Here is a 14,084-nt window from a genome sequence, read left to right as displayed (position 1 = left end):
TCCCTTTCTGCACAGTTCCAGGGCTGCCCTCCCAGAGTAGGTCTTCAGTCTGTGGCTTCTTCCAGGATTATCGCAGTAGCTTCCTCCGCGGCCCCTTCCTTCTGTCCTCAGTGCACTCTTAACACTGCTGCACGGATTTGGTCCTGTTCTTCTGTGCCAGAAACCTTAAAAAGTTCTGTCTTCTCTACCTGACCTTCCTTCCTTCCTTCCTCCCTCCCTCCCTCCCTCCCTCCCTCCCTCCTTCCCTCCCTTCCTCCCTTCCTTCTCTTTCTTCCTTCCTTCCTTCTCTTCCTCCCTGTCTCTACTCTCCTTTCCAGCCCTCTCCATGTTCCTCTCTCCCCTTTCTTCTAGCCTCCTCTCCCCTCACACCTGCCCACTCTCCTCTTTCTAGCTTTTTCTCCTCTCTTCCTCCTTGTATTTTCTATTCTATCAGTTTTTTTTATTCTTTCTCCTAGTCTCTGTATAATTTAGGATTTACTGTATCTTTTTATAAACCAAGTGAGGGCAATTTGTTTACTCTTAGGAGGTTTGAAACTACCCTGTGACTGCGCTTCGGAGATCACTTGTGAGACTTGGGTATTGTTTCCTAAATGAACATACTTTTGAAGCTGTTTATAATTACTACAGGAAGGAATTGTGATCTCATGTAGATAATCTATGATAAAATAACTATCTTCTACTTTATTTCTTGATGTATTTTCTAGAGGAAAATCAGTATGATCTTTTTAAAAACAATGGACTTCCACTCATGATACAAGCCTTAACTGACTCTCAGAATGAGGAACTAAACAAAGCTGCCACTTTTGTGCTTCACAACTGTAAAAAAATTAGTAAGTTTACTGTTACTTTAAGAAAATACCAACCAAAGTGTATGAAGGGGAATTTATATTTACTTCAATGAATCAAGCCCTTTTACTTCCTAGATTCCTATATTTGAAAAGCAGAGCATATGTAATTTGAACATGACGATGAGTGTATTTCAGCATGAAGAAGAGAGCAGTAGATAATTCACTTATTTTATACAATCAGAAAAATTTAATTGTGGGACTTAAACCTGAGGTCTGAGGGTGATTTAGGAATAAATCATAATATAAAGTACATTAACTTATTTTTAAGAAACAACACTCTGTGCACTCATAGAGCTTAGTGTTAACTAGGGAAATAGTAATTGAATACTCTCAAAAATTATTGTATTAAAAAATTAATGTATGGGCCTCCCCGGTGGCGCAGCAGTTGAGCGCTGGGCTGCGAAGTTGCCAGCAGCCTCTGCAGCGCCGGTTCGATCCCCAGCCACCAGGTGAGGGTCCCACATGGCATGCAGACCTCTCCTGCCGCCTGCTGCTCCCCTCAGCAGTGTACTTCGTCAGTCTGCCTGTTCTACTCTCTGCTCTGGCTCTGGTGAATTCTCTCACCCTCCTGCGCTTCTGACTGTACCCAATGCTTGTATAAATAAATAAATCTTAAAAAAAATCTTAAAAAAAAATTAATGCATTAAAATTAACATCAGAATGTATGGATAAGAATGTGTGGAGCTCAGCTCTTACCCTGTGATAAAGGAAGCTCCTCTAGACTCGGAGCAGGAGACACTTCAGGAAAAAGTGACTCTTGACCTGAAACCTGAAAGTGCATTTATTTAGGTGAAAAGAAGGGAATTTGTGAGGAGTAAGTGTCTCAGGCATCAGAATTGATGGCCAGTGTTGCTGGAACACTGAGGGAGGGCAATGTCTTTGGAAATTATTATGTCTTTGTGGAAGAAAAATTGCCACTGCAATATGTGAAAAGAGTGTTAAAAGATTATACAAATGAGCTACTTTATGAAAACTTTAAAAATTAAACTTTTTATTTTTATTTTTTTAAGATTTATTTATTTCTACAAAACCGGGGTACAGGCCAGCTGTGTGGGAGGGTGAGAGGATTCACCAGAGACAGAGTGGGGAACAGAACAGGCATGTTGACGAAATACACTGCTGAGGGGAGCAGCGGGCGCAACAGGAGAGGTCTGCCGTGCCATGTGGGACCCTCTCTGACAGGCCGGGATTGAACCGGCGCTGCAGAGGCTGCAAACAGCTTCACAGCGCTGCACTCAACCACCTGCGCCACCAGGGGAGGCCCTAAAAATTAAAATTTTTAAACCAGTATCCATACACCTGAGTATTTGATGTGTCTGGCATAATGTATTTTCCTGCTATTCTTTTTACTGTAACTCTGAAGAGTGAAGTCTAAGTTACAACTGTCTGGGTCCTGAGCCTTCTGCCAAGCACTTATTTTCAGTACCACTTAGGCAGTTAAGCTAGACTGAATGGGCAAAATTTAAAGGAGAGGGTGCAAGGGGGTGTGGAGTATGAGGATGTCCTTATTTAAGATATTATTAACCTTTCTAGTAATTGATGAGCTCATTGTTTTTTTCCCATATTACAAAGCTGAGAAATTAAGTCTAGGAGAATATTCTCTTGATGAAAATGAAGTAAAACAATTAAAGGACATAAATATGAAAGAGAAGAATCAGAATCTTGGAGACTTCTGGAAGAAAGCAAAGGAAATTCTACACAGAATAAAACAGCTTGAGAGAGAAGGAAATGAGGTTGGCTTCTTTGTTTCAAAGAATATAGAAAAATTTTCAAATATTAACAATAGAAGTTGGAGGGTAAAACTGTTCTCTTGCCAATTTTTTAAGACTTTAATGATTTGAAATTTGAAATTTAATAGTATTGCTTGAGAAATTATCCATGAACGTAGAAAAAAGAAATTTTAAAAAAGAGGCAGTGATGACTGAAAAATTACAAAACATAAATACAGAGCCAAGATATATAATATCTGTGTAAAAGTGGTTCAGGAAAAAAAAGCATGGAGAAGTAATTCTGTCTCTTCTCTCTCTACATATATGCATGTGTGTGTGAGATGCGGATTATGCATGTATGTAGACATACACATATTCCCATATTTTGCTATGCTTTTTTGTCTTCATTTTTAAAAACAAAACAGAGTTTCTTTTTAGAAGTTCTGCCAATTACACTCCCACTGTCATGTACTCGGGTGTGTCTTTATACTCTCTTAATCTTTGCCAATGTCATAGGTTGATTTTGATAGAAAAATAATTCAGTTTTGCGTTAATGTTCATTTCTCTTATTACAGGTGGGTTGGAACATTTTTTTCATATGTTTAAGGGATATTTATATTTCCTTGCTTTGAACTGTTCATTTCTTTTGTCTGTTTTTCTAACTATTGTTTAACTTTTACATATTTCATTGTAGTAGCTCTTAACAAACATGATTAGAAAAATTGTACTGCAGACCAAGATAGGATTTGTATACATACTTTCTGGGCATTTTGATTTCATTGTGTTTTGCTTCTGGCCTTTTTTTCTCTGAGTATCCCTCCCACGACCCATATTGTTCCTGGTCTCTAGGGGAAGTTAAAAAAAATATTTGGGGCCTCCCTGGTGGAGCAAGGGGTTAAGCACCATACTATGGAGCAGTCCACAGCCTCTGCAGCACAAGTTTGATCCCCGGCTGGCCAGGGAGAAATCCACATGGCGAAGCAGACCTCTCCTGTCTTGCCCGCTGCTCCCCTCAGCAGTGTATTTCAGTCAGTCTGCCTGTTCTGTTCCCCACTCTGTCTCTGGTGAATCCTCTCACTCCCCTGCATCTCTAGCCTGTACCCGAGCTCTGGTATGCATAAATAAATAAATCTTAAAAAAAATTGGTATGGTCAAATATATTAGTTTTTTATTTTATATTTTATTGGCTTTGTGTAATGTTTGGGAAGGTCTTTCTCCTTCTGAGAATATTAAATATGATGTTTCTTTTAAAACATATAATTCCATTTTTTGGGCCTCCCCGGTGGCGCAGCGGTTGAGCACTGGGTTGCGAAGCTGCCTGCAGCCTATGCAGCACCGGTTCAATCCCCGGCCACAGGGCGAGGGTCCCACATGGCGCGTAGACCTCTCCTGCCGCCCACTGCTCCCCTCAGCAGTGTACTTCGGTCCTTCTGCCTGTTCTGCTCCCTGCTCTGGCTCTGGCGAATTCTCTCACCCTCCTGAGCTTCTGACTGTACCCAGTGCTTGTATAAATAAATAAATAAATAAATCTTTAAAAAAAAATAAAATAAAACATATAATTCCATTTTTTATATTTAAATGTTTAGTTCATTTTGACTTTATGTGTAAATTATCAGATATTGATTCAAATTATTTTTCTCCAGATAACTACCCTTTTGTCCAAATTGCTTATTGAATAGACTTCCTTTTTCTTCCTAATGTTAACTACTCCTTTTATCATGTATATTCTATTGACAATCCTAAACTTCCTTTATTTAAAGGGAATATAAATTAGATTACAAAACAAATAGATTATTTTAAGTTATTTACTTGTCATTTTCATGTTATAGGAAAAAATACAAGGAGAAACATATAATGATAAGATTTCATCTGTGAATATAAATATTCTTGATACTTTGAAATACCTCCAAGCAGATGGTATTGGTGGAGGTCCCAAAGCAGAAGATAAGGATAAAAGCCAGTCTGGAAAGCTGCAGAGTTGTCAGTCCCGTGGAGTCATGCCTACAGCCTGTGAAGATGATGACCGAATGAAGACACTGTTAAAGACAGCAAACCCAGTTAATGCTTGTTATAGGGAGAGTGGGAAAAAGAAGACTCTACATGAAACCAATTCAAACAGCAATCAAAACTTACATGAAGAAATAACCATTGAAAAAAGGGATTTTCTTTCTCATTCAAGGTATAGTTTAATGATTATTTCTAACTTTATTCCATAAATGTTTTTATTCAGTTCTGTGTGCCACACTGTTAAGTACTGGAATATAGAGAGGATAAAGCATAGTTTTGTTTTTCATTTTGTTTATTTTTTATTTTTTTAAAGATTTATTTATTTACACATGTAAGAACTAGGGTACAGGCCAGAAGTGTAGTGGGTGAGAGGATTCACCAGAGACAGAGTGGGGAACAGAACAGGCGGATTGACTGAAATACACTGCTGAGGGGAGCAGCGGGCAAGTCAGGAGAGGTCTGCTGCGCCATGTGGGTTGCTCCCTGGCCGGGGATGGAAGTCATGCTGCAGTTGCTGTGGATAGCTTCATAGATTGCATCTTAACCCCTTGCACCATCAAGGAGGCCCTTGTTTTTTATTTTAAAACAGCAAATATAGGGAAAGGAATTTGAATGAAGAGGTATGGAGGGCATTTTATGTCATAGAATTTTCAGTTTTAACTCATAGAGTATAGGGAGCTTTTGATAATTTTAAATTGACTGATATGATCAGATTTGAATTTTAGATAGGATACTCAGAAAAGAAAACCTGAGTTGAAATCTTGTACCTAACTAACAATTCATGCATTGATAATTGATCATCCCTGTAGCCAAAATCCGTTTGTAATTCATGGTGATCAAGGGAGTGAGATGTGATGAAAAACTGAATTAGTCTTGCCCTTTTATTTGTTTCCTGCACGTCACCTCCAGTACACATGCTTGCTCCCTCACAGGCAGCCTTTGGGCTTAGCCTGGGATTGTAGCTTTTCTTGTTATACCCTTCCTTGTGCTCTTCTGATGGCTACTGTGCTGGAGGGAAACTGGAGAGGATGATGCTATGTTTTAGCCAGGTTGCAGGCCAAAGTATGTATCAGGAAGGTGGATTACATCACCACCACCACTTTTTATTTTTTTAAGATTTATTTATTTATACAAGCACTGGGTACAGTCAGAAACGGAGGGAGGGTGAGAGAATTCACCAGAGCCAGAGCGGGGAGCAGAGCAGGCAGAAGGACCAAAGTACACTGCTGAGGGGAGCAGCGGGTGGCAGGAGAGGTCTGCGCACCATGTGGGACCCTTCTCTGGTGGCCAGGGAGCAGCCGGGGATTGAACCAGCACTGGCAGCTTCCAACCCAGCGCTCAACCACTGCGCCACCGGGGAGGCCCACCACCACTTTTTTCCTTTTCAAAATCTTGATATTTTAACTTGATTTCTCAGGCATGTGGAATTAGAAAGCAGCAAGATGTGGTCTCCAGCCACCCTGCTTGCCCTTTGGTCACTGATTATATTCTCTTCTGTTGTTGTTTTTTTTTCCTCATCCCTTACTTTCTTCTTTTAAAATCTTTTTCTTCCATATTTCTGCAGGCATCAGTGTTATTACCTAACTCTACTTTTTTTTTTTTTTAAAGATTTATTTATTTATTTATTTATACAAGCACTGGGTACAGTCAGAAGCACAGGAGGGTGAGAGAATTCACCAGAGCCAGAGCGGGGAGCAGAGCAGGCAGACTGACGAAATACACTGCTGAGGGGAGCAGCGGGCGGCAGGAGAGGTCTGTGCGCCATGTGGGACCCTCCTCTGGTGGCAGGGGAGCAGCCGGGCATCGAACTGGCGCTGCAGAGGCTGCGGGCAGCTTTGCAACCCAGCGCTCAACCGCTGAGCTACCGGGGAGGCCCACTTAACTCTACTTTTAGAGATAAGATTTAACTCTACTTTTAGAGATAAGATTTAACTCTACTTTTAGAGATAAGACTGTAACCAGTACACGCCCTACTCTTGTCAGAATTTGTTAGATTTTGCTAGATCCTGGACCCAGCCCCTTCTGCCTGCCTGCCAGAATCACACCTATGCTTGCAGAAACACTTGTCTGCACAACAAACATTATATGAACAAACACTTATGTTTATTGTAATCTGGTGTCTGTTTTCCTTTAGTGACCCTGTTTTTAAACATCCAACTCTCATTGTCAAAAATAGAAAGCAGCAGCTACCAGTAACAGGTATGATTACAAATATTTTTTCTTTGATTTTTTTTTTTTAAGATTTATTTTTATTTATTTATACAAGCACTGGGTACAGTCAGAAGCGCAGGAGGGTGAGAGAATTCACCAGAGCCAGAGCGGGGAGCAGAGCAGGCAGAAGGACCGAAGTACACTGCTGAGGGGAGCGGGCGGCAGGAGAGGTCTGCGCGCCATGTGGGACCCTCACACGGTGGCTGGGAGCAGCCGGGGATCGAACTGTAACAGGGTGGTCCCCAGGAAAGGGGGAGGTTCCAGGTTCCCTGCCCCACCCAAGGAAGGGTGGAGCTGAGCAGGAAGAGGAGAAGCTGCAGAAGAGACTGAGGAAGGAAGGAAGCAGGATGGAGCCAGGAGACCTGGAGGAGGCGCATGGAGCCTAGAGACACGTGAAGAAACTGCGCTTGTCTTTGGGTTGTGGACTGGGTGACACAGACGTAGGTGAGACCCATGGGGAGGTGACAATGGCAGCTTTTATCTTGATGTTGATTTTGCTCTTTTCCTTCCGGGCTTGTCTGGTTGTTTCTGACCCTTTTCTGTGGGTCCCCACTGGAAGATGCTTTAGACTTGTGGCAGGCTTTGGGGCCTTGTTCTGGGCCAATCCCATATGGATGGACTTTTACCCACGAGGGGACGGGTAACTTTGGGTGCTTCATTTAAAAACTAGACTCTTTGCCTTACCTGTATTGTTTCCTAGTTTTATTAAAGTTCCTTCCCATTAAAGTCTCATATGTTTTGTGTTGATGCGGCAGATGGCAAAACCCATTTAAAATAGGCAGGTTTGCGGGGCTTGGGCTACCCCTCTCCCTGTCCTATAACAGATTTGGCGTCCAACGTGATTTAGGACAGAGCCATCCGTGGTTAGTCAGCCCCATGGGGAAATTGGGCTTCCCTATGGCACTGACTACCATAAGCGCAAATGTGATTTTGGTTTCTCCAGTGTGTTTGTTTCATATGTCTGTTATAGGACAGGGAGAGGGGTAGCCCAAGCCCCACAAACCTGCCTATTTTAAATGGGTTTTGCCATCCGCCGCATCAACACAAAACATAGGAGACTTTAATGGGAAGGAACTTTAATAAAACTAGGAAACAATACAGGTAAGGCAAAGAGTCTAGTTTTTAAATGAAGCATCCAAAGTTACCCGTCCCCTCGTGGGTAAAAGTCCATCCATATGGGATTGGCCCAGAACAAGGCCCCAAAGCCTGCCACAAGTCTAAAGCATCTTCCTGTGGGGACCCACAGAAAAGGGTCAGAAACAACCAGACAAGCCCGGAAGGAAAAGAGCAAAATCAACATCAAGATAAAAGCTGCCATTGTCACCTCCCCATGGGTCTCACCCACGTCTGTGTCACCCAGTCCACAACCCAAAGACAAGCGCAGTTTCTTCACGTGTCTCTAGGCTCCATGCGCCTCCTCCAGGTCTCCTGGCTCCATCCTGCTTCCTTCCTTCCTCAGTCTCTTCTGCAGCTTCTCCTCTTCCTGCTCAGCTCCACCCTTCCTTGGGTGGGGCAGGGAACCTGGAACCTCCCCCTTTCCTGGGGACCACCCTGTTACAGAACCGGCGCTGCAGAGGCTGGCGGGCAGCTTCGCAACCCAGCGCTCAACCGCTGCGCCACCGGGGAGGCCCTTCTTCTTTGATTTTTTAAAATTTTTTTTAAGATTTATTTATTTATTTATACAAGCACTGGGTACAGTTAGAAGCGCGGGAGGGTGAGAGAATTCACCAGAGCCACAGCGGGGATCAGAACAGGCAGACTGATGAAATACACTGCTGAGGGGAGCAGCAGGCGAGACAGGAGAGGTCTGCGTGCCATGTGGGACCCTTGCCCGGTGGCTGGGGATCGAACTGGTGCTGCAGAGTCTGTGGGCAGCTTCTCAATCCAGCGCTCAATAGCTGCACCATCGGGGAGGCCCTCTTCTTTGATTTTTTAAGAAAACAGTTGTTTAGGTGACTAACATAGCTACAAATGTACATTAGTATATCTTTGCTCTAATGTATAAGCCATCCCTTAACTCTCTTTTGACCTCAGTCACCTTCTATTGATAGCTAGAACCTTTCTGTTTATCTACCAGAATGACTGAATGTGTAGTACTGGGCTAACGTTTATAAAAAATCTCGAGAATTAATAAATCTTGTAACTCTTAGATTCTTTGAAATACTAAAAAAAATCTTGCATTTTGCATTTTTTCCAGATCCATTTACATTATGTTCAGATATAATAAATAAAGAAGTTATCAGTTTTCTAGCAACTGACAGTTGTTCCAAACTGTTGAAGTATAGATGCTCAGGTAAATATTTTTTTAATTGTATTTGTTTCATAAGTAAAGCTTTACATACTATTAGTTAACTAGAGTTTGTATTATACTTTTCCCTTATTCTTGTGTATTTAAAATTTTCCATAATGAAACATTAAAAAAATAACATCATTGGGCATCAAGCTCACTTCTTTTGAATATTATTCCCTAATGACTCCTGCTCAGACCCAGATCAAGCTAAATGTTCCTCTTCTAAATTTTGGTAGTGCTATTGATACTTCTGTTACAGCATTTATTTCATTGTATTGTATTTGTTGTCTTTACTCTCACATGACTTACAGCTTCTTGACATATTTGTAACTAAATTCCTGGTTACACGTCTGTTACCATCAGAAATATATTTGCTTTCATAAATTTGTTACTGTTTTGTGACATCTATACATCACTTTAATTTGTTTTCTTTTAGGTTGCATAGCAGTAGGAAAATCCCTGAATAGCCGAAATTTTAGCAAGCTCTTGCACTCTTGCCCATACCAATGTGATCGTCACAAAGTCATTGTGGAAGCTGAAGACAGATATAAAAGTGAACTAAGGAAATCATTTATTTGTAACAAAAGTAATTAATTCAGCAGCTTTAAAACTGTAATTATGGCTATATCTTCTGAACTGTGGTCTAGGGCATTAAGTATATTAAAAGCACAAGGATAAAATAGTGTTGAAAAGAAAATCTGTCTCTGAGCAACTAGTCACTTAAGATGTATCCAGGGAGTAGAGTTAGTCTCTGGTGGCTTAAAAATTCTTCCTAATCCACCTAGGGAGAGAAACAGGAGGTAGCCTATAATGGAATCGATGTGCTGTTACTCAGATTGACATTTTAAGCATGCTAAATGTTTTCCGTATTTTTCAGAAATTCTGCTGACCCCACGTAGAAGACAATTCAGTAAAGAATCTACTACTTCTGGAAGAATAAGTGAATATATTTAACTTTTAAATAAACCTAAATTTCATAAATTCCTGAGAACAAGAATAGCTAGTTGTTCTCAGTTTCATTAATGGCTCTGATGTGGTATCCCTCGGCACTGACAAGGGTCATATGTCTTAAGAAAAGAGACTTTCTTCTTCCTTTCCTCAGGTTGCTTGCTCACCCACTGATCATCAGCTGGGGAAGAAGTGGAGGAAACTAACATTTGTTAAGCTACTACAATGTGTTGAGTGGTTTATAGATATTACTTCCTTTAATTTTCATAGCACTGTATTTCCACTTTAGGGCATAATAAGAGGCAAAGCTTAGATTCACCTGCAAGCCTGTATTTCTCTAGAAGCCCCTGCTCTATCCTCTGGATCACATTTATATTTTAACAAAATTATTCTCCCATATACAAGTGTTTCAGAGAGATTTTGTAGAAGGTTTTGGCTTATAACTATAGCACCTCAAACAATCAAAACTGAAGAGAAAGTTTAAACCTAAAGCCCTGCTTAAAAATCAATATACTTCTTAAGTGAATTAATTTACAGGATTTAAAAAACTTAACTACACGGTTAACATTTCAGGTTTATTACCATTCCAAAATTTTCAGACTCACCATTTCCTATTATTCATATGAAATGAGTACCTTCAGAGTAACAGTGAACAGTTGAGTCCATTACTTGTCAAAGTAGCCTAGAAGTTGGTAACCTCTATAGAGCCATTCTATATTTATTGCAAAGACATTTAGACTGGATACAACCAGGAAACATTTTGCCACATACTTTTATTTGGCCATTTTCACTGCCACAACTTTGAAAGAAATTTCAATTTATTTTTGTTTGGATTTTTCACTAGGTTAGAAGTTGTGCGTGAAAATTAAAGTTGGTAAAATGCCATTATAGGTTAGCCAGCCCACTTTTTGAAGTAATCTTTTCTATAGAAACTGTCAGAAATGGGGTTTTCCATTGAAAATGAAAATCTTGGAAATCTTGTTCTTGGCAAGGAGTTGGCATCAACTTAATACATTTCTTCAGTGATGTATCTTAAAGATAAATACGTGACAACTGAAAATGTTTGTAGAACCTCATGAAATAACATAATATGGCTTTACATTGATTATGTAGAGGTATCCTAAATCTTGTTAAGTGACAGCTCCTATTTTTGTAAATTAAAATTGCTTTATGAAAACAAAATAGTAATCTGCCTTGCTCTTTTAGAATTTAGAAAGGCATATTGAGGAGGTAGTGATTAGATTGGTTTTATTTCTCTTTCAGAAGCTGGCTAGGAATATTTGTTATATTGCCCCCACCTTGATAAATTTACCTTTTGTACTAGAGGCATTTATCAGCTGTCATTTGGTCACAAGTTACACTTATATTTGAGGGCATTCTTTTGAGAAATGACCACTGCAACATCTAAGCAGTTAAGAACATTGAGGACAAGGCTCTCTTTTAGTACAGATAAGTATCTTGAGAAAGTTTGAAAAATAGAGTCTCCAGAGCCTCCTTGCCTATTTTTGCCCACTCTTTCCTAACACCAGTGACTATCCAGAGGAACACTAAAGAAATCATAGAGGGAGAGTCTTGTGTAGAGCACAGCTTCCTCCCCTTGGGCTGCCCAGGACTCTGCTGAGGTAACCTTTGAGGAATTGGGCACAGATGTTAAGTGTAAACTTCAGTAAGATGGCAGCTGTATTGGAAGAGGATGGTTGGCTTTATTTAAACAACTCCAGGATCCCAATATCTTGAATGTTATAAGAACACATTCAAATCTCTATTCATTATAATGAGTTCCAATGATTTAGCAGGTGAAGTTGAAAACAACTGTTTCTTGGAAAACCAGCATTCTGGTAACCCAAAAGTAAGCAGTAACTTTGTTGAAAAGTTTTGAAAGGTTTTTTTTATATCCAATAATAACTTTTTTTCCCTTTAACAAGTATTTATTGATCACCTACCATGTGTCAGACACTGGTGATACAGTGTGGTGATCAAAACAAACCAAAATCCCTGTCTTCATGAGGAGTTTGCATTCTAAGTGATATAGTAGGTAATAATCAGACATTATTTTCATTGATTTCTCAGCTTTTTGCTGTTAAGATTTCTCTTTTAAAAGATCTGAACTGTGGTTCCTATCCTAGGAGAGGGGGCAAATGATGAACAGTTTACAAGGCAAGATTTTCTAGATCCTGTTACAGTAAATAAAGTAAATAAGTGGAAATGCAAGAAACTCCTTTTCAGCAGCTACCATCTAATAAGCTAAATTAAAAATATAGAAACTTAAAATGACTCCTGTGTTCATCACCAGAAAATGTTATGTTTACAGATACCAACTGTATATTCTTTCTGTTGTAGAAAGTATCCATAAAAATCAGAGTTAAAAACTACCTTTCCCATTGTATTTTTTTGAGTTTGAATCAAACTGAATACCCTTATAGATAGTGAACATGTTTTTTAAAGTGATTTTCAAAAGATCTTTATATTTTTTAAACTATCAAACTTGATGTTTAACAAGTGTTGATACTCTTTTCTGTTCTATGAAATTATGGAGCCTTTGGAAAGACTGTATCTGTAGGATAGGTAAGCTGTTTGTGAACTCTCCTTGCAGGAATGCTGAGAGAATTATCAAATGTTCATAAATGTTTGTTTCTTTTTTCTTTTTCTTTTTTTTTTTTAAGATTCATTTATTTATTTATACAAGCTTTGGGTACAGTCAGAAGCGCGGGAGGGTGAGAGAATTCACCAGAGCCAGAGCAGGGAGCAGAGCAGGCAGAAGGACCGAAGTACACTGCTGAGGGGAGCAGCGGGCGGCAGGACAGGTCTGCGCACCATGCAGGACCAGGGAGCAGCCGGGGATCGAACTGGCGCCGCAGAGGCTGCGGGCAGCTTTGCAACCCAGCGCTCAACCGCTGAGCCATGGGGGGAGGCCCTGTTTGTGTTTCTTGATTGAAAGATGTTGCAAGTAATGTTGCTGTAGGATTACGTTACAACTACTAAAGTCACAATGACAGCTTTTAGGTTAATAGTAGGCATTCAGTTTTAAAAAAAAATTGAAGTGGCCTTCTATATGATGAGTAGCCTAAGCATGAAGTTTTCTTACTATATTAGTTCCTAGCTTTCGAATAAATCCAGCACTTATTTGAGTCTCAAGAAGATCCCTTTTCTTGGCAAGTACTAATCAACAATTCTCATTAATTACAGAAAAAAGGAGAATTCGTAAAAACTTTACTAAAGAAGAAGTAAATTACCTTTTCAGTGGAGTTAAGAAAATGGGAAATCATTGGAATTCAATTTTGTGGTCTTTCCCCTTTCAGCAAGGACGGAAGGCTGTGGACCTTGCTCACAAATATCACAAACTGATCAAGCACTCCAAGTGTGTGGCTCCCTGATTGGAAAAAAAACTTGTCAGTTTTTAGTTCGAACATAGTTTAGCCTTGAAGATAAAAATTGGAAATATCCTAAACTTATGAGACAGGGAATGTAGAATGGGGAAACTGTAATTAAACTGTTTTTGTGATGCTGTAAATCATCAAATTATTAAAATTCATAGAACAAAGCCATTTTCAGTGTGTAGATGAATAAGCAAAATTTCTTCATAAATTCAAACATTTGCTTTAGGATTATGCTTTTAATACTTTTATGCTCAAAGAACATAAGTCAGAGGAAGAAATTATCAGCCTTTAAACATCCTTTAACATATTGCAGTGAATACTATGCAAGACATTTGGACTTTAGTCTAATTTTTACCCAGTGAAAGTTCCTTGCCAGAATTTGGAAAGAAAAGTTTGCCAAGCTGTTCAAGTGAGGTTCCCACACACTAAATCAGTTTGACATTTTGTTAATTAAAATGTTTCCTTTTCTAAAGACTTTGCTTTACAGTTGCTTTGAATACTCCTGAATTCTGTGGTCAGGTTCAATTCTTTATGGTGTGTATTTCCTTGCTTTTTCTTAAAGTTTGAAATAATTTTAGTGCTTTTTTCCTAGTTTTTCAAACTTTTAGTGAAAAGATTATTGTCTGTTTCAAAGTTAGTTTTCTTCTAGTGGTAAACCAAACTATTGATAGTAGATCTGTTTGCTATTTTTCTT

The 14,084-nt window shown here is 39.6% G+C and overlaps 1 protein-coding gene across 9 annotated transcripts in view; it reads left to right on the top strand.

Moving 5' to 3' along the window:
• TERB1 (telomere repeat binding bouquet formation protein 1) overlaps positions 1-13,794 on the top strand; it is a 32,292-nt gene extending 18,498 nt beyond the window's left edge. For 4 of the 9 annotated variants that reach the window (XM_037515825.2, XM_037515826.2, XM_037515824.2 and 1 more), the window contains 8 exons: positions 705-830; positions 2,421-2,581; positions 4,387-4,736; positions 6,699-6,763; positions 8,973-9,068; positions 9,502-9,651; positions 9,943-10,005; positions 13,200-13,793. In XM_037515825.2, the coding sequence (XP_037371722.1) occupies positions 705-830; positions 2,421-2,581; positions 4,387-4,736; positions 6,699-6,763; positions 8,973-9,068; positions 9,502-9,651; positions 9,943-10,005; positions 13,200-13,387 (1,199 nt within the window). In that variant the 3' untranslated portion in view covers positions 13,388-13,793. Of the gene's footprint in view, positions 1-704; positions 831-2,420; positions 2,582-4,386; positions 4,737-6,698; positions 6,764-8,972; positions 9,069-9,501; positions 9,678-9,942; positions 10,006-13,199 lie in introns of those variants that run through there. The other 5 variants (XM_054696886.1, XM_054696887.1, XM_054696888.1 and 2 more) reach the window with 4 other exon arrangements.
• Positions 13,795-14,084: the final 290 nt, after the last annotated feature.

This window comes from Talpa occidentalis, unplaced genomic scaffold (genome assembly GCF_014898055.3).
Source record: "Talpa occidentalis isolate TD23 unplaced genomic scaffold, MPIMG_talOcc4v2.1 talOcc4.17, whole genome shotgun sequence".
NCBI lineage: Eukaryota > Metazoa > Chordata > Mammalia > Eulipotyphla > Talpidae > Talpa > Talpa occidentalis.
This window is presented reverse-complemented; position numbering and strand designations above follow the sequence as displayed.